The sequence below is a fragment of the Typopeltis vanoorti genome, chromosome 18 (genome assembly GCF_054136105.1).
Source record: "Typopeltis vanoorti isolate ZY-2024b chromosome 18, IOZ_Tvanoo_1.0, whole genome shotgun sequence".
Taxonomy (NCBI): Eukaryota; Metazoa; Arthropoda; class Arachnida; order Uropygi; family Thelyphonidae; genus Typopeltis; species Typopeltis vanoorti.
Window position 1 is genome coordinate 11,717,793 of NC_143566.1, and position 25,783 is coordinate 11,743,575.

General features: G+C 34.2%; 1 protein-coding gene across 3 annotated transcripts in view; it reads right to left on the reverse strand.

The window, feature by feature from the left end:
- Positions 1-25,783, reverse strand: part of Opa1 (Opa1 mitochondrial dynamin like GTPase) — a 712,584-nt gene that overhangs the window by 352,202 nt on the left and 334,599 nt on the right. For all 3 annotated transcript variants that reach the window (XM_090408405.1, XM_090408403.1, XM_090408406.1), the window contains one exon: positions 11,895-11,967. In XM_090408405.1, coding sequence (XP_090264531.1) covers positions 11,895-11,967 — 73 coding nt within the window. The remainder of the gene's footprint in view (positions 1-11,894; positions 11,968-25,783) is intronic.

A 25,783-nucleotide genomic window follows, 5' to 3' on the forward strand; every position in this document is an offset into this window, starting at 1 on the left:
CATTAAATCTAACTATCAGTTAACCAGAACATAAGTCTTAATACTTATTTATTCTGACTGAATCCATCTATTTCTTCACAATTCATCACCAAGACTTCCTGGTTTATCACCATCAGATTCTTGTTATTATGTACTCATTTGGAGTACAGAATATTTTAATAGTATACACAAACAGTTAACATTGTTACTAACTTTCCATCAACAATTATTTATCCTCCAAATTAATTTGTTATCTCTAAGAATTCCATTATAACCAGAACTTACATTTTGGACTTCTAAGTCACTTTTTATGGTAATCAATCCCTCAGCGTTTGGACTTCTGAGTCTTTTTCCTTCTCATCCTGGCAAAAAACACTTGTTTTGCTAACCTTTCTTCTCCAGTTATATTTAAGTAAATATAACACCTGGGGTTAGCTCTACTCACACTCTCCTCGATGCTAACCATATCGAGTTCCTTCCTAATATCTTCATTTTTAATATGATATTTCCAATGATGACATCTGTTCACTCCTCTAATCTTTGTCAAAACCTTGTATCTGCAGTTTCCAGTGTTCTACCAAGAGTTTTATTTCTCATCCAGCTCTAAGATGCATAAGTTAAAGCTGGTTTGAACACTCTTTTGTATACTGTTAGTATTTTGACTAACTTCTCTCTTATTTCATATAAATTTATTCAGCTGCCTTCCAACCATGCCAACTTTGTTAATTCTATATTTAATTTTCTATCTTCACTAAAAATTTAATTAGGGACCTGTACTAAATTTAATTATAAATATAACATGAATTGCATAAGGTAAAGAGCTGAAATCAACCCCTCGAATTTTGATATTAGGGTTTCATGCCACATTCCTTCATAACGTGGTCCATGTACGGATGATGAATAACAGTGAATATGTGGATACTTGTCTCACACCTGATTTAACATTAAACCATCTTTCTATAGCTCCTTCATTTGTAACTTACAATTAAAATAGAGACTATGTACTACTCAATATAATGTACCATTTACATTGAATAATTGTTGCACTTTGCATAGCTTTTCTTGTGGTACATTGTCATATGTCTTTTCCAGATTTATAAAACTTAAATATATCCTTGTTATTCCTGCAGAGGTTTCTGTGGTTAAGAAGATCAATATAATTATTCTGGTTTTGTGACCACATGTTTATTAATGAAAACTGATTTTAAAACTAAACAAGTACTAAAAACAACACCCAACAAGTTTTGTTAGTCATCAGACTAACATCTTCAGGGGTAAAGAGGACTAAATGTTTAAAGAACAAACTACTAGAAATTACGAAAATTAGTTCATTTGTTGGTATTGTGAACATCAAAACAGTTCATTAAAAAACCGAATAAGAGATCTATATAACTGTTAATGCAGGTCAGCTGGAGACAATGCTATTTGTTGGCATGTTCTGTGGTTCACGCTCACTCTGTCCGAGGTCTGAAATTGGTAAATTTTTAATAAACGATGACCAAACTTAATTTAAAATCAAACCTTGGTTTTTGTTGTATTGCGTAGGAATTTTAATCATATTTGCTGAATCTTTGAATTTTCTTGTGAAACAATTCTTATCTATATAACACATGTTGGTTCTATCCCAGAGCACCTCATGATTGGTAGAGGTTGTCTGAAATGCCAATCCCTGATTTATGTTCTCTCTTATTTTGTACGTCCTTTGATGTTCGCTCATGCAGATTTCTCCTGATCTCCCCGTCTGGTCCACAAAGAAGATGCAACGGGAACAGTGAATATTATAAACTCTTTTTTTCATTGGGTGATGTGGAGGTTTCGGAGGATGAAGAGATCTTGATATTTTTTCAAGTGTCAGGAAAGTCACTTTTAAGGCTGTATTTGTATAGCAGTTTGGCTAATTTATCTGTTACATTCTTGATATAAGGAAGGGTGACTGCATTCTTGAAATATTGTTTATTTAGGTTTCTTGTAGGTGCTGTATTGAGAATTTTCTTAATTAACTTAAGAAAATTGAGAATTTTCTTAAGTTAATTAAGAAAACTGAGAATTTGGGGATGTTGTATGCTTTATTCCCTAAGGTTTGTAGGAATGTAGGAAGATTGATTTACTCAGTTGATATACATTTTTTTAAATTAGTGAATGACTAGAAACCGAGAAAAATGAAAACAAAGTTTAATAGCACAACTAGCTTCAGCTTGTATCAGCCTTCTTCAGGTACACATTAAAAAAGAAATAACCAGTAAAACATACAGGAAATAATTGTAAACATAACGGAAAGTTAGTGAATATATATTCAACGTTCAAGTCTGTGCATTCAAAACTGTTCTCTCATTAGCTTCATTGTTGGGCATAAGCATGCATATAGCATGTCGTGAACGCCAGTATTTGATTGTAGCACAATGACAGTCTGAAAGGTTATAACTCAGGTTGTTGTTGAGATGTAGGGGGTTGAGAATGATTTCTTTTGATTCTATTATCTTTCTTTCTAATTCATCGTGGCAACAGAAAATGTTAATAGAATCTCTTCCCACTGGACACTGTACAGCTCTACAAACATTGTATAAAAATAACGTTCTTCCTTTACCAAGACAGTTGATTAAGAAAATCTGGGAACAAAAAGAAGGACCAGCAATGGGTTCACCCCTCTCACCAGCTCTAGCAAACCTCTATATAGAAAATTTTGAAAATAATGCTCTACAAAACTGGCACAAAAAACCAAAAATATGGCTCCACTATGTGGACGATATCTTCATCAATTGGCCAGGAACAGCACCAGAACTGACTACATTTCAAGACTATTTTAATAACTTACATCCTAACATAAAATTCACTCTGGAACTAGAAGAAAATAAAAAACTTGCTTTCCTAGACATCCTTATAGAAATAAATAAAAGAAAAAACAATTTATCATTTTCCATCTATAGAAAACCAACAAACACAGGAAGATTTCTGCACACTACTTCACATCACCACCCCAAGCAAAAAATAGGACTAATAAAAACCTTAAGGGATAAAGCATACAACATCCCCAATATAGAAGAAAAATGGAAAGAAGAAATACAATACTTAACACAGATCTTACAACTGAATAGTTTCAATACTAAGTTAATTAAGAAAATCCTCAATACAGCACCTACAAGAAACTTAAATAAACAATATTTCAAGAATGCAGTCACCCTTCCTTATATCAAGAATGTAACAGATAAATAAGACAATCTTCTTTGTGGACCAGACAGGGAGATCAGGAGAAATCTGCATGAGCGAACATCAAAGGACGTACAAAATAAGAGAGAACATAAATCAGGGATTGGCATTTCAGACAACCTCTACCAATCATGAGGTGCTCTGGGATAGAACCAACATGTGTTATATAGATAAGAATTGTTTCACAAGAAAATTCAAAGATTCAGCAAATATGATTAAAATTCCTACGCAATACAACAAAAACCAAGGTTTGATTTTAAATTAAGTTTGGTCATCGTTTATTAAAAATTTACCAATTTCAGACCTCGGACAGAGTGAGCGTGAACCACAGAACATGACAACAAATAACAATGTCTCCAGCTGCCACGTATTAACGGTTCTATGGATCTGTTATTCAGTTTTTTAATGAAATGTTTTGATGTTCACAATACCAAAAAATGAACTAATTTTTGTAATTTTTAGTAGTTTGTGCTTTAAACTTTTAGTTTTCTTTACCCGTGAAGATGTTAGTCTGATGACTAATGAAACTTCTCAGGTGTTGTACTTATTTTGTTTTAAAAACATCATCATCATCATCAAATTCCTGACATTTACCCTCAAGGGGTGTACAGGATATGATAGTACTACATGAAAAATTTACATTATTACTAACTTCCTATCTACAATTTTCCTCCAAATCAGCTTGTTACTTGTCAAGGCTCCAACATTATCAGATCTTATATTTCTATCGTCTAAGGCACTTTGTACCGTATCAATCCTATATCTTGGTCTACCTCTGGGTCATTTTCATGCCAACCTGGCAGAAGACGCTTGTTTTGCTAATCTTTCCTTGCCAATTCTGTTTAAGTGACCATACCACCTGAGATTAGCTCTGCTAACGCATTCCTGGATGCTAACAATGTCAAGTTCTTTCCTAATATCCTCATTTTTAATATGATATTGCCATTGATGCCATCTATTCACACTTCTAATCTTTCTCAGGACTCTCATATCTGCGGTCTCTACTCTTTGGTCAAGTGTTTTACTTCTGACCCAGCTCTCAGATCCATAAGTTAAAACTGGTTTCAACACTGTCTTGTATACAGCTAATTTAGTGTTCCAACTAATTTCTCTCTTATTCCATATGAATTTATTCAATTGACTTCCTACCATACCAGCTTTGTTGATTCTGTTGTCTATTTCCATATTTAATTTACCATCTTCACTAAAAATCATGCCTAAGTAGCTGAGATGTTTTACTTGTTCCACAGGCTCTCCATTCACAATGCAGTTGACATTTTCAACGATTCTACCTATTTTCATTGTCTTTGTCTTTTTATTGCTGACCTTCATACCATATCTATTACAACAATTATTCAATTTAGTCAGGGAATCTTGCAAGCTTGTAGCGGATTTATTTAGAAGTATAACATCATCTGCATAAAGCAAAGAGCTGACATTAACATCCCCAATTTTGATATCATGTTTAATACCACTTTCCTTCATAATGCGATCCATATAGATAATGAATAACAGAGGGGATAATGTACATCCTTGTCTCACACCAGACTTAACATTAAATCATCTTCCTGTACTTCCTTCAATTCTAACAGCTTACTTACAACTCAAATAATGACCAAGTATTGCTTGATCTCTCAGGGGACCCTGTAACCCCTAGAGAGCGCATCGCCTGGATGGCGGATAGGGGAGCCCACCGTGTGTGTGTGTGTGTATATATGTATATATATGGTGGGGTGGTCTGAATATACTGAATAAGAACTTGTGGACCAACAGGGCCATAAGGGGCAATCATCTTGATTGTAAGGGAAGCGGCACTCCCATGGACCCCTAGCTGGATCTATCCTCTCCTTCTTCTACTTTGAGGAAGACCTACTTACTTTAATCTTTCCTATAAGGCCTTATCAGCCAACTCTTCTTACTTTATGACCCTTGTGCTATTAGAGTACTCGAGGGCCATGGGGTCTTTTCATTTCTGGCCTTACAACTATGTCCACTCTATAAACCTTACTATATTTCTTCTATAATCTACCCTTTCCCCTTCAATATACCCTATTCCTCCTATGGGTTTAAATTCGGAAGAAGGAGAGTTCAGAAGCCTTAAGGTAGCAGCCCTACCACTGAACTATTCCATCGTCAGGCTAGTCCCCTGACATGGAGAACATAACCATACTTGTAAGCTGACAGAAAAAGATAATCGGATTGAATCTATAGGAAATGACCCTGGAATGGAAAAGGGAAAACGAAAATGGAAACGACAAAATATAATACACATAGCAAACTGGAATGTAAGAGGAATAGCATATAAAGAAATAGAATTAGACCAGTTATTAAATGAAAGAAATTTTAAAATAACAGTAATCACTGAAACAAAAAAGAAATTAAAGGAACTATGAGAACTGAAAATTTTAATGTGATATACAGTGGAGTCGACAGAGACCAAAGAGCACAAGCAGGAGTCGTGATTTGGATTCATAACTCCCTTTCAAAACAGTTAAAACATTATAAATTATGGAATGAAAGAATAATAGAAGCTAGAATAAAAATAGATAGAGGCTATTTAACAATAATTGGTTTATATGCCCCAGAAGAAGGAAGAGAACAGGATAATATTGATTTTTATAATCAGCTACAAAACATATATAATAAAATAAATAAAAATGATTACATAATTTTAGCAGGAGACTTAAATGCAAGAATTGGAAACACGAAAATTAATAATAATATAGGAATACATGGAGAACACACTCTAAACAGAAATGGTAAAAAATTGATTGACTTTGTAGTTTATAATAACCTAAAAATAATGAATTCCTTCTATAAACATAAAGACATACATAAATATACTTGAGCAGCAAGAGGATGGAAATCAATATTAGATTACTTCATATTAATTGAAAAGACATCAAAATTTTCACTAGATGTTAAAGTTCACAGAGGATATGAAATAAGCAGTGACCACTTCCTTGTTAAAATAAAATTAAGATTACCACCTAAATGGCTACAAGTAACAAGAACAGAAAGAAAAATTGAAGCATTTGTTTATAAAACTAGACTATTGAATGACACAAATGTACAGTGGATATATGAACAAAGAATTAACCAGTAGCTACATAAAATAAAACAAAATGAAGAAATAGACATAGAATGGCTTAATATAAAAACGATACTAAATGCAGCAGCAAATGAAAGCTTAGGAAAGACCAAAAAATTCAATAAAAGAAAAAAACTGAAGATCTGGGATGATACAATCAAAGAAATAATCAAAAAGAAAAAAGAAGCCTATCACAAATGGTTAAGCAGTAAAAGATTAGAAGAAGAAATAGAATATAAAAGAATAAGAGCCATAGCTAAAAGAGAAGTCAGAAAAAGACATAGAGAATTATGGAATAAATTTGTTTCTAATTTAGAACATGATTTATATAAAATAAGACCTAATGTATATAAGATTTTGAAACACCAAAATGCAGATACCAAAGAAAACATAAAATTAAACACTGAAATGAAATTAGAAGAATTTCTAAATTACTACACAGAACTGTGGACAGAAAAAATATTTTAAAAAAGACAACTGGCAAACAATTAACGAAAATGAAAAGGAGATAACTGAAGAAGAATTAGAAATCAGCCTGAAAGAAACAAGAAATGGAAAATCACCTGGAAAAGATAAGCTAGGTTCAGAACTATATAAATATGCAGGAACAAGATTCAAAGGAAGACTCTTATTATTTTTAAATAAAATTTACTCAACTGGTATCCCCCCAATAGAATGGAAAAAAGCAATTGTGATTCCTATCTTTACGAAAGGTAATAGAGATGATCCTAAAAACTATAGAGGTATCAGTATACTAAATTCATGTTACAAAATATACAGCAGAATCTTAAATAACAAACTAATGAAATATTCCGAAAACTTTATTCTAGAGGTACAAAATGGATTTAGAAAAGGACGATCATGTATAGACCCAGCCTTCTGCCTAAAATTAATAATAGAGAAAAGAAGAGAATATAATTTAGAAACACATATTGCATTTATTGACTTTGAAAAAGCATTTGACAAAGTTAAAAGAAACATATTATTTAACATATTAAAAGAAAGACAAATACCAAATAATATCCTAAAAGCTGTCACAAGTATATATGAAAATAATCAAATACAAATAAGATTAAATCATGAGCTATCATATACAAGAGAGATAAACCAAGGGATCTGACAGGGATGTTCCCTCTCAGCAACTCTTTTTAATATCTACTCAAATGAAATAATAATAAAATGGAGTAAAAATTTACATCAAGGAATTAAACTTTTACCTACAGTTAACTTAAACACTCTCCTCTTTGCAGACGACCAAATAATAATTACAAATTCTGAAGATAACTTACAGAAAGCTATTTTAAATCTAAATGAGATATCCAAAGATTATGGTATGATAATATCAACGGAAAAACAAAAACTATGGTCTCTAAAGGAAAGATCCAGCAAGAACTAAAATAGTATTAGATAACAAGATCATAGAACAGGTGAATTCATTTAACTACCTAGGATGTATGATCACTTATGAAAACGAAAAAGATATAAACATAAAAATTGCAAAATATTTAAAAATAACAGGAGTAATTAACTCTATATTTAAACCAAACCTAGTTCAAAAACAAACCAGGCTAAAAGTATACAATACATTAGCCCTACCGGTCTTAATGTATGGAAGTGAAATCTGGATAATAAAACAAAAAAGACAAACAAAGATTAACAACAGCAGAAATGAAGTTTATGAGAAAAACTGCAAAGTATACCGTATTTGATCACAAAAGAAATGAAGATATTATGAAAGAATTAAACCAAGAACCAGTAATTGAAAAAATTAAAAAATATAAACATAGATGGATGGAACACATTCAAAGAATGAAAACAGAAAGATTATCAAAACAAGCCTTAAAGTACAAGCCAATAGGAAAAAGAAAACCAGGATGTCCTCTTAAACGATTCAACGATGACTTCTAAGGCCGGAACAGGCCATACTAGGCCTAAATCCTTGATACGTATGATGATGATGATGATGTATTGCTTGATATAATTTTCCATTGACACCATATAACTGTAGCATATTGAATAGCTTCTCTCTTGGCACCTTGTCATATGCCTTTTCCAGATCAACAAAACTTAAATACAGATCTTTGTTATATTCCCATGATTTCTGCACTATTTGTCGTAAAGTGAAGATCTGATCCTGACAGCCTCTATTTGGCCTGAATCCAGCTTGTTCTTCACCTAGCTTTTCTTCCACAATTCTTCTCAACCGTTTCTCAAGTATACTTGTATAAATCTTGCCAGGAACACTCAGTAGGGTAATAGCGCTGTAATTCTCACATTCAGTTTTATTTCCCTTTTTCTTTAATAAACATGTGATCACAAAAACAGAATAATTATATATCCTTGTTATATTCTCATGATTTCTTAAGTATTTGTCTTGAAATGAAAATCTGATCCTGACAACCTCTATTTGACTTTAACCCAATTTGGTCTTCTCTAAGATCTCCTTCCACAGTTTTTCTCAGCCTCTTCTTAAGCTGGAATAAACCTTACCTAGAACACTAAGTATGGAAATTCCACTGTAATTCTCACAGTCAGTTTTATTTCCCTTTTTACAATTATTAGACACAAGTGTTCACAAAGATAAAGAATAATAATTTTATCACTGCATTTCAAGCCTGAAACTAATAGGCTATTAGAGATGCTTCTGATGAGAAGCATCTATACTGATGTTCTTGAACAAAATCAGCAGCCTACACCTGCAGATCAACCCATGATGGAAAAAGAAAAGTATGGAAAATGAACCTTCCTGGACACCCTCTTTTCCTGTATCCCATCTGGAATACCCATCTGCTCAATGTAAACCAACCTCACAAGCTGTTACTTGCAACAAGAATCGGACCATCATCCATTTTAAAAAACAGAGAATCAAATTTTTTCTCATCTGCACCAATTCATATACTTCAGCTGTGACAGACTAGTATATGCAAGATTTATTATTCATTATTGTGATTATTGTGATTACTGGGTGCTTAAGGGTCAAAGCTGTATAACTGAGAGGAGACCTCCACATAGCCTTTAAAGGAATGCAGAGACCCGACCAGGGCTTCTGAGTTAATGTCCAATCTTCAGCTTCTCATGGTGCACCCTGTTGGGTACCTACTTGGATACTGAACGAACGAGGATGGGTAGGCAATTTGGGATTTAGCCAACCAAATTGCATTCTTATTGGCTTAAACCAAAATAAAAAATGATGGTACAACATGACAAAATTTCGTGCCGGCTGGGGCATCGCCCGGTAAAACAAGGCCCCCATTGTTTTTGCCAGGGAACCAGGGTGAACAGCGAAAAGTCAGCTACTGGAACAAATCTGAAAACAAACCCCAACTCAACATTACCAGAGTTAAAGATTGGTACTATCAACATAAAAAGCCTGAATGGCAAAGAAATGGAGCTAGCTGAGGAATCAGATAAGTACCAGATCGACATAACAGGGGTGACTGAAACAAAAAAGACAAAAACTGGTGAGATCGTTCTGAGCAATAAATACAAACTGCTTTATTCAGGCAATGACAATCAAGGAAAAGAAGGAGTAGCCATAGTATTCAACACAAAATACGAGGCTAATCTTCTTGAATGGCAGTCGGTCTCAAGTAGAGTAATGTGGGTGTATATGAGAATGGGGAACTGGACAATGAGACTTATTTGTGCCTATGGTCCCACAGAAGGTTCTACTAAGGTAGAAGTGGAGGAATTTTTTGAGACTTTAGAAAAAGCAACTGACACAATGAAAAAGGAAAAGTTGGTCCTTGTTGGGGATCTAAATAGCAGAGTAGGAAATGACTGTGAGACATACAAAAATATTTTTGGAAAATTTGGAGGAAAGAGCAAAGCTAATAATAATGGCAAATATCTGTTGGATTTCTGCTCAGGACATGGACTGGTTATTACTAACACCATGTTCCAACATAAAAATGTGCACAAATTCACATGAAGAGAAGAGGCAAGGAATAAGAAAAGTCTCATTGACTATGTTATTGTTGATAGTGATGTTTTCTCCGTGGTTCAAGACACCAGAGTGTACAGAGGATTTTTTGTATTGTAAGAAAATTAAAAAAAACCCCTCAGAAATGCTCCATCTCCCCCCTTTTTTATGGGGGGGGGGCTGGAAAGTTCTGATAAACACCTAGAACAAACACTAATTAATTTTGCTTTCTTATATATTGTAAAAGAAAAAAAAACAACAACAAACTATTACAATTTGATGATAAATGGGGATTCAAGCATTTTAAGATATGCTCTTTTTTGTGGTCATATCAGTTGCTTTAGTATCATTTTTGTTCTAGGTGTTTATCAGAACTTTCCAGCCACCCTCATACATAGTGCAACAAAAAATCGAAGTTTAGTCCTATGCCAAGTTTGATCTGCATTTATCAAAAATCTACCAACAACTAGCTTTCAAATGCAGCAGTCTTTTGTCATTGTTTATATGTGTTACAATATTAAGGTTATGAAAAATACTGTTAAGTGTAATTTTTTCTAGTTTTTTATTTTTTATCCAAGTCTTATTCCTGATGAAAGTGAGAAAACTTATAAAATTTGTTGGGTTGCACTATTTAGTTTAGTAAAGTCTTGTTAATAAACATATAGTCTTCACTTCAGAAGCTAATCAAAGATGAATCAATCCATATTTTCTTCGATGACATGACTCACACTGAGTCTTCAATGTTTGGTTATTGTTTTCAACCTTTCATTTTTTCTTGAATAATAGGTATTTAAGTCTACAGTTCACCTATGAAAGCTATTGAACTTTAATTCTTTTTAAAACATTCTTACCCACAAACAGCTAGCTCACAACAAAATGGTGACCACTTCCTCTTGAGTCCTTTACCAGTATGAAGATTTTGCTATCAACAATAACAGTGAATGATACTTTTTTAAAAAAAATTCTTTTGTCTTCTCTCTCTCCATGTCAGTTTGTCTGCTTTTGTATGCCGAAACATAGTAATGACTAGGCCATGTGTTTAGTCAATGTGATAAGTGATCCTGATAACTTGAAATTAATGTTTAAGTATATATTCTGAAAAGTTAATTCAGCAAATAGAACTAGAGTTGGCGAGATACCATAAGAAAAGAAAACGAATGAATATATATCTGAAAATCTATATTCATCACCTCTCTCCTGGAGATCTGAAAAAATCAACTGTTAAATAAGATAGGATGCGAACAACAACTATTAACCAATTCTTAATTAGAGATTGTAAAGCTAAATTTGAATTACAGTTAAGAATGATGACGGTTATGTTTAGCCAGAAGAGTTTTCAGTTTTCAGAAAATAAGCAGAATAGAACTGAAGACACTAAAACAAGATCTGCAGATTTATCTTTGAAAGATCATGGTGGGATAGCAGATGAATCTTATAATTAATCAGCAAGTGTTTAAGTGAATGAGCCAAAACTAGAAGAAATAAAATACAAGATAAATCTGATCATGCCTGTATTGAGGTAATAAGAAGAAAGAACTTGTTGATGTTTTTTAACATGGGCAATTAATAGTTTTTGCATATGTTAGTTCTGTGAACTTCTAATTCCTTGCATAAAACCAAGTGCAGATCATGGAATGAAATGAAACACTTCAACATTACACATTTCAAAAATGTTTGATTTAAAAAACAGAACCTTACCTCTACCTGTGACAACAGCAAAATATCCCAAAGCCTTCATAGGAAATAATTTTCCCTCTAAAATTCTTTTAATCTATATTGAAAAAAAAAATTCTATATTGCAAAAACATTATGCAGTTCTTTCAATAATACTACAGAATGACTTCTAGGTGAATGAATAACAAGTAGTCTTTTGATCCAACACATTAAATTTATCCAAGTATAAAGGTAACTTTATTATTATTATTGTATGGGCACCTCCATGGAGGCCAAAGACATTGTTGCAGACCCAAACTATCCACACCAACTATCACACACTCCTCTCTCCTTGAGCCCATTAACAGACAGAACACTCACAAGTGATACTGAAACCCATTCCATCATTTATTCACAACTCTGCAAATAAAAAAATTCAGTCCCCTCCCTACTAACCACAACTCAACTTCCTTTACTCAACTTCCAGGGATAACCACTTATTCTGTACCCTCTAGCCAAGTGCTGAAAAATTTCCCATATATCAGTCCTATACAATCTTTTAAGTATCTTAAATGTTTCTATCACATTCCCTTTTTTTTTGCTTATCAATCAACTTATGAAATCCACGCACCCTTGCAATCTGTCCTTACAGGGAACATCCCAAAGAACATCTTCTTGATTACTCACCACTGAATCCTCTCCACGACTTCCTCATTCCCGAGAAAACTAGGAGAACAGATCAGAGTACAGTATTACAGATGTGGATGTATCTATAAAGAGGAATAACAACTTACTTATTTCTATTTGTCAGTATGTTCATCAATAGCCAAGTAATCTTATGAGCTACCTTAGTTTTGTCTATTTCTTTAAGTAGAGTTCTGTCAATGTGGTACACAGCTTGTAATTAATTTATCCCAAACTGCATAACTTTTACATTTCTCCACATTAAACTCACACCTATTATCTTTTGCTCATACCAACAGATTATTTAAATCATCCTGCAAGCTCTCCACATAATCTTGATTAACTACTCTCTTCCTAATTTCACATCATCAACAAACAACTGAATATTTCCTTTCAAATTATTTCTCATATCGTTAATGTACAAATTTAATAGTAGTATTCCTAGTATGGAACCTTGTAGCATACCACTAGTTACCTGCATTCTGCTCCTCTATATGACACTTTTTAATATTTCTCCAGCAGCCACTCTCTTATCCACCTAACTGTATCCATCCCCATTTGTTCTAATTTGCATAACAGAGTTCCATGTGGTATTCTGTCAAATGCCTTTAAAAAATCCAGCAGAATTATTGTGTAGCCATTTCCTTTATCCAACTCAGCTGTCACTCTATTATAAAAAGCTAGTGAATTACTAACCTTCACAAAGCCATGTTGTCCCTCATACAGTATCATATTCTTATCCAACATTCTTGAATTCTCTTTTTGACCAACTTTTCCAGTATGTTTACCATCACTTCAGAGATACTGATAGGTCTATAATTTGCTACTGCAGTTATTATTATAACTGCAGTAGCAAATAATTCCTTATGCAAAGGAATTATTTTGTCCTCTTTCAATTCATTGGAGCTCTACCAGAACTAAGAATTAAAGAGCCTAGTCAGAGGCATTGCCAGTTCCCTTGCATATTCTTGCAAAACACAAGCAGATATTCAATCTAATTCTGCAGTTGTATTTACATTGTGATTCTGCAATATCCTAAGAACCTCCATTTCATCCACCACTGTTCCCACATAAGTCTGTCACATGTGTCACAGCATTAATCTCACTTGAATGATATACGAATGCAATGTAGCCACTCAGTAACTCAACTATTTTATGTGTTTCTGTTACCTCATCACCATCAGTATCATTAAGTTTATTCTTCCATAGTCATTTTCCCTCTCACTTGCCATGTAATGTACAAACTCTTTGGGATTTCCTTTGGCATTTCAACTAGTTTCGTCTCATAATCTAAGTTTGCCTTTCTTACTGTGCTGGGAAACTTTCTCCCCTGACCCTTGTACTGTTCATGACCTTGCAAGTCACCATTCTCCTTATATATTCTCCATAACAATTTCTTTTCTTTCTTTTTTTGAAGCCCTTGATTTAGAATACCACTCATTCATTTAATTCTTACCTGATTTACTCCTTACCTTAGGTATACAATTTAATATTGCTTCCTCTAGATATCCCTTAACTATCTTATATGCAATAATAACATCCTTCTCTTGCAGGACTTTATTGACACAGCTTGAAGCTTTCTCCTAAGCATGCTGTAATCACTTGCCTTGTAGTTACACATATATCCCTTTTTGACAGAATATTTCTCAAGATTTGCAATCTCGGATCAAGACTGCATGGCCACTTTCCCCAGTCAAAGTCAATGTTGCTACCTTGGTTATGGATAGCTCTTCTGTTTTTATGACCAGGTTGAATATCCTTGCATGCTGAGTATCCTTCATCACATGATGCCTTAAGTAGTTCTCTCTCAGTACTATATAGGTCAGGAGTGTCAACTAATGTTTGCATAAGATCTATATTGTCCATAAAGATATACCTGCAATCTACCTTTTTCAAAATTGGAGTATAAGGTATAAGATTTCTAATTTATGTTTAGACAAAGAAAAAATTATCATAATATTATTTATTATTATTACAATATATTATACACATTATTATATATTATATTATTATACACCCCTTGTGGGTACATGGCAGGAATTTGATGATGATGATATATTATTATAATTATCATAATATTAATTAATTATAATGCTTAAAAGAATGTTGCAGTTCTTTGACTGCACCGATTAAAATAAACATTTCATATTTAACTTCCTGATGAACCAGCATTACTTATTCTACACTGCAATGAGTTCACAATTTTTGCATAATTTGGTGTGTAATTAGTCAGTGCATTTCTCAAACATGACTCCAAATACTCGAATGATAATGTGGTACGATATTTTGACTTAATAATGTTCATTTGTGAAAATGCCGATTCACACAAGTATGTCGAACCAAAACAAGCATAAATATTTTCTGCACATTTTCTTAAGTTGGAATACTTGCATTCCGGTAAATATTTCCCAAATCTATCTTTGTGTGCCCTTGCTTTGATGTAAACATCATTTCTTATTGTTATTATTTCTTCTTCTAGCATAACAATATGCATATCAAAAATAGAGGAAAGGTTTTCTGCTATTATTTCTGTCTAGCTAATGTTGGTATCAAATGAAAAACTCATGAAGAGAATTACATCCTCAAGTTTCTTGAAATCCTGAAAGCGGTCGTCAAATTCTGTAATTACTTTCCGAATTTCACCAATATATTTATTTCCGTTGAAATTAGCAAAAGCAGAACTACTTAATTGTGCAGTCATATTCGGAAAATTACATAAATTGTTATTTTCAAGCTTCACTATCAGCTGATTCAATTTTTTTTAGAAGCATTGATAGAACTAATCATATCAAAAATTGTTTTTCCGGGACCCTGAAGTTCTAGGTTTAATTCATTTAATTTACTGGTTATGTCGATCAAAAAAAAAAAGCTAAATCCAATAGCCAAATATCATCTTTTAAGTGTTTGTATTCGCCGCCCCAATCTACAAGAAATTGTTTAATTTTTTCAATTAAATCCCTAAATCTTTGAAGAAATTTGCCCTGACTTAACCACCTGACATCAGTATGCATAAGCAGCTCAGAAGGTCCATCATTATCACTTTCTTCCATTTGCAACTTAAAAAGGCACCTTTGCAGAGTTTTTGCCCGAATTAAATTGGAAATTTTGAAAGCTATGTTCATAATTTCTTTCATATTTAAAACGTTAGCACACAGCACTTGTTGATGTATAATAAAATGATACTGTAAGAAATTAGGAAAATCTTCACCATGCCTACATAGCGTGATAAAACCGTTGCGACAACCTGTTGAAGCTGGTGCTCCGTCTGTGGTAATTGACACTAGTTTATAAAGAGGCAGTTGAATGGTCTTGCTGTAACTCTTAAAACTGGTAAATATATCTTCACCCTGTGTTTACCCCTTTAGTAATTCGTCTCGAGTAGAAAAGTTTTTAAAAACCATTCTAATAAAAATAATCATTTGGGCGATGTTAACTGCATCAGTAGATTCGCCCAACTGAAGTGAAAAGGCCTGACAATCCTTAATATCCTGCATTAGTTGCTCTTTTAGATCCAAATTTATTTCTTCTGCTCGTTTTGCAACTGTATTTCGTGATAACTGTATTTCGTTGACAGCAGCAACTATTTCTGATTTATTTTCGAAATTACAAAATAATGATTCAACTGCTGCAAGAAATGCTTTTTTAAAAATTGCACCATCACTAAAGGGTTTTTTATGTTTGGCAAGAATATGGCTCACTCTTAACGATGCAGTTGTTGCTGTCTCTGAGTTCGATATTATTTTAATGAAACATAACTGCTGTAATGACAAACGTTTCTTCAATTCTTGAATTTTGACTTTTCGTAAATCGCTGTTAGGTGGATATGCCGTTTCATATCTGCTGTGCACCGATTTAAATTGTCATTCCAAGTTCCCTTTTTTCGGCAGAGAAACACTTCCATTGCAAATCAAACAACAACATTTGTCTTTGATCATAATAAAGAAATAATCATGTTCCCACTCTTGATGATAGTAATATGTCTTTGCTTTTTTTGTAGTGGTCATGATGGTACAATTTTAAATTATATTAAAACACTTTAAACTTCAAATTTTAAACTTGCAGCAGAGCACTAGCACAAAACAAACAACCGAGTTTATAATACTGCTATCGTTTATACATCAAGATTCATGAGTTATGTTTGTACAGTGCATCAAAGCGAACAAAAACCCAAAGTCATGTCTATGAGGGCACATATATTTCCAAGTACACTCCACAACAAAAGTCTCATGGCAGGAAATTTAAATATTTTTAACTAATATTTGAAATTTTTCTGTTGAAATTTTTGAAATAAAATTCAATTTAATATAATCGAATTATAAACTGGAATTATTGTACAAAAAATATTTATTTTAAGTTTTTAATTAACATAAATTTTAAATAGAACCATAATATAGATTATTATTTGATAAATAGGTTAACATTATTTATTTGCTTTATCGTATTCGGACTCATCTATATATTATTTTGAAAATTAAGACAAATAAATTTGTGATCGACCCCAAAGCATTATGCGATCTACCCGTAGATTGCATAATGTTATAGTCTAATGCCTATAACATTTGGTGAGGTTGCACTAACTAATGCCAAAAGCGCCTCCCTTTTGTTCCTGATACTTCAGGCAGTAGTATACAGAAACTGCAGCATCCCTTTAGGCTCCCAAACATCTTCACTTACTGAATTGACTGCACTATTCAATATTTTTGCTTGGGAGACTAGATTCCACACTTGTTGGTCATTCTCACACTCACTTGTGTTATGAGTGACTTCAAACAAACTGGGTTAAATTTTCCTGAAATTGCACTTCAGCATGCTTGGTGAACAAAGCTCTCTCTCTCTCTTTACACACCTAACATCAAAACCATTTAGGTGCAGTCTGTCAGCATTATACAACTCCTCCTTTCCGTCTAACTCAGAACATAGGACCACAGCTTCTACATTACTGTTTTTGTGCAACATGCATATTAATTTGTTTGCTACCAACGTTCTACTCTCAATTCTCCTCTATCATAGTGTGGGTGGATATTTACAATCTCCCCTTCTCACTCTTCTTTTTTGCTTCATCCATCAACTCCTTCACATTCTCCCTCATAGAATACTTTTCACTTCTCAGATCACTGTCCCAACCAAGAAAATTAGTTCTTTTACCGTACCTTTCTACATCGATATGGCATGACTAATATCAATTTTTGTGCCAGGGAAACATGATTTTGTTATACTTTCAACTTCTCTGATCATAGTCTCAATACATAATTTTCTCCTTACTTGTTTTTCTCATCTGTTCATACAATTTCAATTCTTACCTTGAGCCACCTGCTTCTTTCTCTTCTCAGTCCTGCTAATATCTTGCACATCTGCAACTTTTCGAGTTCCTGCTTTGTTCTCTGCAGGATAACATTTAAGCATACTATTTTCTTATTTAGGTCCTCTTCATATTTCCTATTTAGGTACATTTCATATTTCCACAAACATATGTTCAACATTAATTCTGACATTAACATTTACCATCGATACTGCCTACTCTATTTGTATTCCTCTTGAAGATTTTCTACCACTGTTCTCACTGCTCATTTTGACTGACAGCATTTCAAAGTAATTACTCCTATCCAAGGATATCCTTGTCTTCAGTTTTCTTGTAACGTTTATCATCTTTGATTCCTTTTTAAATACTTTCCTCTATTTCTAAGCTTGTATAATATTTTACCATGTTCCTGATTTTAATTTTATACATTCTTACCAAAGTTTTCCCATGACTTTTGTATACTTTTTGCTAGTATTTGCTAGTCGCTTTTTGCTACTAGTAAAATCCTACTAATTGCTAGTAGATTTCAGTAAGGTTACTTTTCCAGGACTGCTTTAACTCCTTGTGTCCAACCATTGGCATTCTTATTTTTCTATCCTTGCAAGACAACTTCACATGTTTCCCTAGCTTAATATCCAATGTTTTCTTCAGAGTTTGTCACTGAGACTTTGATGTTAGGTTTTTGTTTTCCAACTGTTTAATTTTTTCTGAATGATATTTTTATAGGTGAATCTACAGCGCACCTATGAAAATTGATCAACTTTAATTATTTTTAGAACTCTTACCTACTGTTCTTTTCAATCTGATATTCATATCCTTTGTATATTTTGTATCCTCAACATCACTATCAACAATGACACAGTCAAGAAGTCTTTTTTTATTCCTTGTGTCTTCTCTCCATGGTAACTTGTACGCATCTTTATGTTTGAACATGATGTTAGTAATGATGACTAGTCGACATCCTGAGCAGAAATCCAGCAGGTACTTACTATTATTATTAGTTTTGCCTTTTTCTCCAAATTTTTTCCTAAAGTATTTCTATATGCCTAGTGGGATTCATTTCCTACTCTGCTATTTATATCTCCAACAAGGACCAATTTCCTTGTTGGCATTTTCTTTATGTCAGCTGCCCCTGCTCTCTCACTCTATGTTCACTGGGCATCTATAGATGCCGTATGGTCACTCCGATGCTCGGTGATGTGCCACACCAGGTCTCGCCATGCTGTTGTTTGCTTTTCTGGTGGCCTCAACTCTCTGAAGATCAGTCACTCCACACACACCATCCATCCATCTCATTGATGGTCTACCCCTGCCTCTTTTTCCAGGAACTTTACCTTCTATTACTGTTCTGAGAATTCCCCCTTCCATCCTTTCAAAGTGTCTAAAATATTTTAACTTTCTTCTGTCAATATCCTAAGGAGTCTTAAAGTTCTACTGATCTTTTCTAACACCCATTAATCATATACTGAAAGGCATATGATATCCTCAACAGCCTTCTGTAACACCACATCTCAAAAGCAGATATCCATTTCTTATCTGACTTCTTTAGGTTCCAAGTCTCACATCCATAAGTCGCTGTTGAAAAAACGACCACATCCAAAATCCTCAGCTTTGTTACCATGGAGATAGATCCATCCTTCCAGATTTTAGACAGGTCTCTGAATGTTGTTTTAGCCATTCCTAACCTTTTTCTGACATCTTCTGAACAGCAATTCTTCTCATTAATAATGGATCCCAGGTACTCAAACTTGCTGACTTCCTCAATTCTTTCTCCATTAAGGTACACTTGTTTCTCAAGAGCTTCTCTGTTTGTATTTCCTTTGAAAACCATAATCTTTGTCTTGCTAGGATTGAGTTGAAGTCCTCTGTTATTACTGATCTTGTTAACTTTGTCAAGAATTAGTCCTAGTTCTTCCATGTCATTACAAAGGAGTACTGTATCATCAGAATACCTTAGATTACTGATCAATCTACCTCCTATCCTAATTCCTGTCCTGAGCTCATTCAATGCTTCACGCATGATGTCCTCTGCATATATACCAAACAAATGAGGAGAAAGTAAACATCCTTGCCTAACTCCTTTTCCAAATTGAAACCAGTCAGTAAATCCAAAACCTGTTCTTACCGTGGCTTCTTGCTCCTTATACAAGTCGGCTATCAACCTGATAGTGTGTTGAGGAAAACCCATTCTTTTCATTATTTCCCACAGTTTCACATCCTCAACACAGTCAAAAGCTTTAGAGTAGTCTAAGAAACATATTACCAGAGGGAGTCTGAATTCTTTATATTTTTCAATGATCTGTCTAAGGCAAAGGATCTGATATCTGGTGCCCTTACCATTCATAAAACCTGCTTGTTTTCCTTGGGAATCTCTGCCTCAACTTTGGCCTCAATCCTATTTAGCATGATCTTCAATAAAATTTTGCTTGCATGAGATATTAAACTAATAGTTCTATAATTCTTGCATGCCTTCATATCACCTTTCTTATGTAGTGGTACGAAAACTGACTTCTTCCAGTCTCTAGGCCATGATCCCATCTCCCATATTCTTGTAATCAATCTATGAAACACTCAAATCCCTCCGTCCCCTGTGGCCTTAATTAACTCTGCTGGGATTTCATCTGCACCTGGGGCCTTATTGCTGTTAAGCTGCTTAACTGCTCTTTCAACTTCATGCCAACTCTTCTGTTAGTAATGCTTCATTCCTGATTTTGATGACATTCAATTTAGGCTTAAACTTGTGCTTTAAGTCATGAACTAAATAAAACATCCTTTTATAATTGTGCCTTCTCATCTGGAACTCCATTTCTTCACATTTATTAGTATACAATTTTTCCTTGTCCTGTTTGACGACTCATCTGACTTCTCTATGTAATCTCTTGTATTCTTCAGTCCCTGTGTCTCTTTGTTTTTCCAACCGCCTTCTTTTGATTAGTTCCCATGTTGAATCTGATATCCATGGGTCTCTTGGTCTTCTTATCGGGATGACATACTTCTTCGCTGTATCATCACCTTGACTCCTTCCCAAAGCATTTCTGACCCCTGTTCTAATGATGCAAAAAATTCCTTCATATCACTGTTGGATGTCACTAGTTAGTAACTGGTAATTTACCATGATTAGGTATTTCTGTGCTCTACCTTCCTCTGGGACCACAGGCACAAATAAGTTTCACTGTCCATTTTCCAATTTTGAATCTGCCCTACATAACTCTACTAGAAATTGCCTTCTAATCAAGAAGCTTATCTTCATGTTTGGTTCTGAATGCTATCATTACTCCTTCCTTTCCTTGACATTATTGCCTGAATATAACATCTTGTATACTTTTTATTCAGTAGGTTGTTACCTGTTTAATCTTCTTTGTTTCAGGAATGGCAACTGTGTCCATGTGGTACTTTTCCAGTTCTTCAGCAAGTTCAATTTCTTTCCCATTTATACTCCTTACATTTATAGTTCCTATCTTCAATTCTTCTCTCACTGGGCTTGTTTATCTTCTACATGCTGAGTTGGAGTATGTTGCAGTAGTTGAGTTTACAATGTCTGCTCTGCTTCTCTGATGAAAACAGGGTGAACTATTTTTTGAAGATTTTTAAAAGTTACAATTTAGTTCCTGCATTTCTTCCTGTTAGAAAAAACCTCCTCCGGATTATCTTCCACAAAAGATACATGTGTCGTTTCTCTTTTTGTATCCTGTCCCGCTCTGATGTTTATGAGGTTCAGTGTAATTATCTTTGCTTTAACTTTAGACAAACAGGCCATTTAAAAAAAAAAATAAAAGTACACCTTACATCATCCATAATAGTTGATCAGGAGAGTGGACTAGGTGAGACTGATGTGGTTGTGAATGGAGAAGAGAATGTGAGAACAGAAAAGCAAGTTAGAAAGGAAAACGTTATGAGCTAGGGAAGTCAGGGAACACAGTATAAGACAAGTAGATTCTGAAAGTGGTAATGAATGCATGTATGCGGATGGTCGGTGTAGGAATGCATGGAGAATTGAGTCTGGGAGGCTATGTGGGACAGAGGATGAGCACACAGGAGCAAGAGGAGAAGTCACAGAAGGGGTGACAGCACAAGTGAGATTGGTTACAGACCAAGAAATGAATTATGTTTATTTACAAATGTCATGAGCATCAGAAACAGGAAATTGTAGAAATGACTGAGTTTATATGCCCAAAAATAGTTGAAATAAGGAAACCATGAATGGATGAGAATGTCATCTTGATGGGAATAAAAATAGAGGGATATGATGCTTTTCATGAAGATAGGAAAGGTAAGATGGGAGGGAAGTACTGCTGATGATAGCAGGGGAGTTGTGTCCATGCAAATTTGAGATACAAGGAGGAAAAAAGGAGCAGTGGTTTTGAAGCAGTATGGTTGAAGTGGAGACTAGAATGAGATATTTGGTGGGATTTTACAACATGCTAGGGAATGAAGAAGATGGAGACAAAGAAAAGTATAGGCAACGTGGCTTAGTGAGCAAGCAAAGGTGATTTCAATTATGGGTGATTATGGGTGATTTCAACTAAGAAAATATTCATTGGAATGAAGAGATAACATCAGAGATTAAGGAGAATGAATTTCTTGGGCTCTTAAGGGACAACAATCTTAGGCAGTACATAACAGAGGGCACATGAGGATTAAGTCTTAGATCTGGTTATATAATCAGATGATGTGACTGTGAATGGAGTGTCTAATCTTCCTCCTGGATGGAGAGAGTGACCGTGAAGTGATCACCAGAGTTGCAGTCAGTCACATAAGAACTTCTAAAAAGGAGAGATATATGTGGAACTACAACACTGGTGATTATGGGTGATTATGGAAATAAAGAGACAACTGGGAGCTATAGCATGGAAAAAGGAGTTGTGTGGAAAGGATATAAAAAGATTTAAATATATATATATATATATATATATATAACAATAGATGCTGAATGGGCATTGATCAAGAGTTATTTAAAAACAGCAATGTGTGTGTGTGTGTATATTCCAAACGGGAAAAGGTGAAAAAGGTAGGAGTAAAATGGATGAAGAGATTAAGTATCTCTGTAGCTCAGTCAGTATAGACGAATGATCAGAAAGATCAAGGTTCGATTCCTGTCCACGACGTGAGGAACCTTTATCTGGTCTCTTTCGAATAAAGGAGAGTTCGCTAGGTTCATACGAAGGCGGAGGGTTTTTTCTCCCAGAAACTCATGTTTTTCATCCCTCAGAACAGGCAAACCATCCTTGTGAACACACCTCTACAAACAAAATACCTCCTTTCCCAATGTCAAGCTCTGTGACAAGTCGCATCATGTAAGAAGGCCAACCCAAATAGATGGGATAAGGCACAAGGGGAAGAAGAAGACTGGAAGAGATTAAGCATGAAATCTGAAAGAAGAAGGCACTGTGGAGGTAACACAAGATGAATGTTGGTTATGATTGCTTTCATAAAGAGTACAAAGAACAAGCCAGGAAAGTAACTCCGTTGGTAAAAGCAGCAAAAGTGCAGTATGAGAAGAAATTAGCCAATCAAGTTAAGAAAAATCCTAGTGAATTTTTTCAATATGTGTTAAGTAGAAGGAAAATGACCATGGGAGAATGATGCTAGTTGATGATACTAGCAGATTGGTAACCAATACCGAGGTTATGGTTGAATTATTCAATGATTAGTTTATCAGTGTATTTCATCCTTGTAAAGGCAACATCAGAAGAAGCCTGAGTGTAGAAGGTATGGCAGAGAGTGGCCTGATGGTAAATGAGCAGAAAGTATACAAGGAATTAAATGATCTTGATGTTAATAAAGCAATAGAATTTGACAGTATATTGCCACATGTCATGAGGGAATGCTCTATGAAATTAATGGCACTTTGGCACAACTATTTAACATGAGTCTTGCAAATGGGCAAGTCCCAAAGGAATGGAAGGTGAGAAAAATTGTTCCACTTCACAAAAGAAAGGGGTAGGGGGATATCACTAAGAGTACAAATTATAGGCCAATTTGTGTATCTGGGATTGTTTTTAAGGTATTAGAGAAGTAGGCAAGGACTAGGATTCGGAAGTGGGTTGATAACAGCAGTATCCTTTATGATGATCAGCAGGGGTTTGTTGGGGGGGGGAAGGTCTTGTTTCAGCAATCTGCTTGCGTATTACAACAAAGTAATAAATTCACCTTGTTGTAATACGTAAGGAGATGCATATACAAGTTAGTAGTATATGCATCTCCTATCAGTAGGTTGTATAGAGAGGAATGGTATCACAAAAGAGGAAGGTGGAGTGCTACAAGAATCTGTTTTAGAACCATTATTGTTTAATTTGTACATAAATGACATTGGGACTGGCTTAACTGAAGATGTGTAGCTGTTTAAGCAAAGTTGGGAAGGGCTATGAGAAGTAGAGCACATGTTGCAGCCTTGCATGTTGATCTGAACAGACCAGTGGTGGCAAACCTTTTTATGTGCATGTGCCAAAAATGTGCAAATCGAGTTGCAGACGTGCCAGCACGTGCCAAAAATTTACCAATAGAGTTGCTGAAAGGCCAGGCAGTTTTTAATAGTGGAAAAATTAATAGAAAATTAATCTAACTTAATTTATTTATTTATAAATTTATAATATATATTTATTTATAATATTTTATAAATAATTATTTATAACTTTATTAATAATATTTTATTTTATTTATATATAAATTTATATTATTATTCAGTGCAAAATTGATTATTGTATTATTAAATTGATTTTAATGATGTTGGTTTGAAAAAAAAAAATGGTAGTGAGAAAAATTATTTATGCATTGTATCTCACCATAGAAGTCAGCTGAGCAGGGGAAACAGCAGAAGGATGTCAACTTGTCGGCGAAACGCTTACTGTATTTACTGAAATATAACTCGCTATCGCATATAACTTGCACCCCTGATTTTACTTTACGAAAAAAGACATTAAAAAGTTTTGCACATACCTCACACACAAAAAATGTTTAAACATGTTCACGTCAAGGTATGAGAAGTAGAGCACTAGTAAGCACTAGTAAGAGCACTAGAAGTAGAGCAATAGTAACTCACGATTAACAACACGCCATCCCCAACAGCCATTATATTGGGATGCAAGAAAAACAAGTAGTTTTATTGTATCCCTGAATAAGGTACAGAACCTTTTGCAGTCTGGGAAATATGTTTCTCAACAAATAGTGTAATTACAGACAGCTGGAATAAAAATGGCGCTAATTAATGAATCACATATCTCCTCTCACAGAAACTATGCTGTATAGATTCAAGCAAAAAAACCATATGTTGTACCAGAAACACAGTATCTAACTAAAAACTATTGTCCAATTTTCCAAATTACATGAAATAAGTGTTTGTTTTATTGCATTTGAAATTCTCGATGTCATTATGACAGATCACAAAGGCTAACTTCAAATAAAATTCTACCACAAATTAAAACATGGCATATAATGCATTTGTGAGTTCACCTGCCAGCTCAAATGCAAACAAGCAACAATAAAATTCAACCAAGGCTGGAAACTTTGTGCGAGTTGAGCCAGCCGGTAATGAGAAGTTCTGTCAAAATGATAAACAACGCCCCATTGTTAATGTGTTAAAACTAAGAAATATATAGTGAATGTTGTTATGACAGTTTCAGATGTTATGGAATTCAGTTGAAAAGAATTAGCATTTCATTTAAAAAATTGTTGGTTGCCTTTGTCTTTGGGTTGCTCGATCTTTTGATAATACTGCACCAATTATATGCACGTCTTCATAGCTGCTCTCCCATGTAAAACAAAATTTAACTTGTACGTATTGTAACAATTAAAAAAAAAAAAAGGTTGAATTTATAATCCTATAAATCGTTGATGTGCCAGCAAAATTCTTGGAAGTGCCACCTCTAGCACACATGCCATAGGTTCGCCATCCAGGGAATAGATTATGCGAGTGGGCAAATGATTGGAGCCATCAGTTTAATGTTGCAAAGTG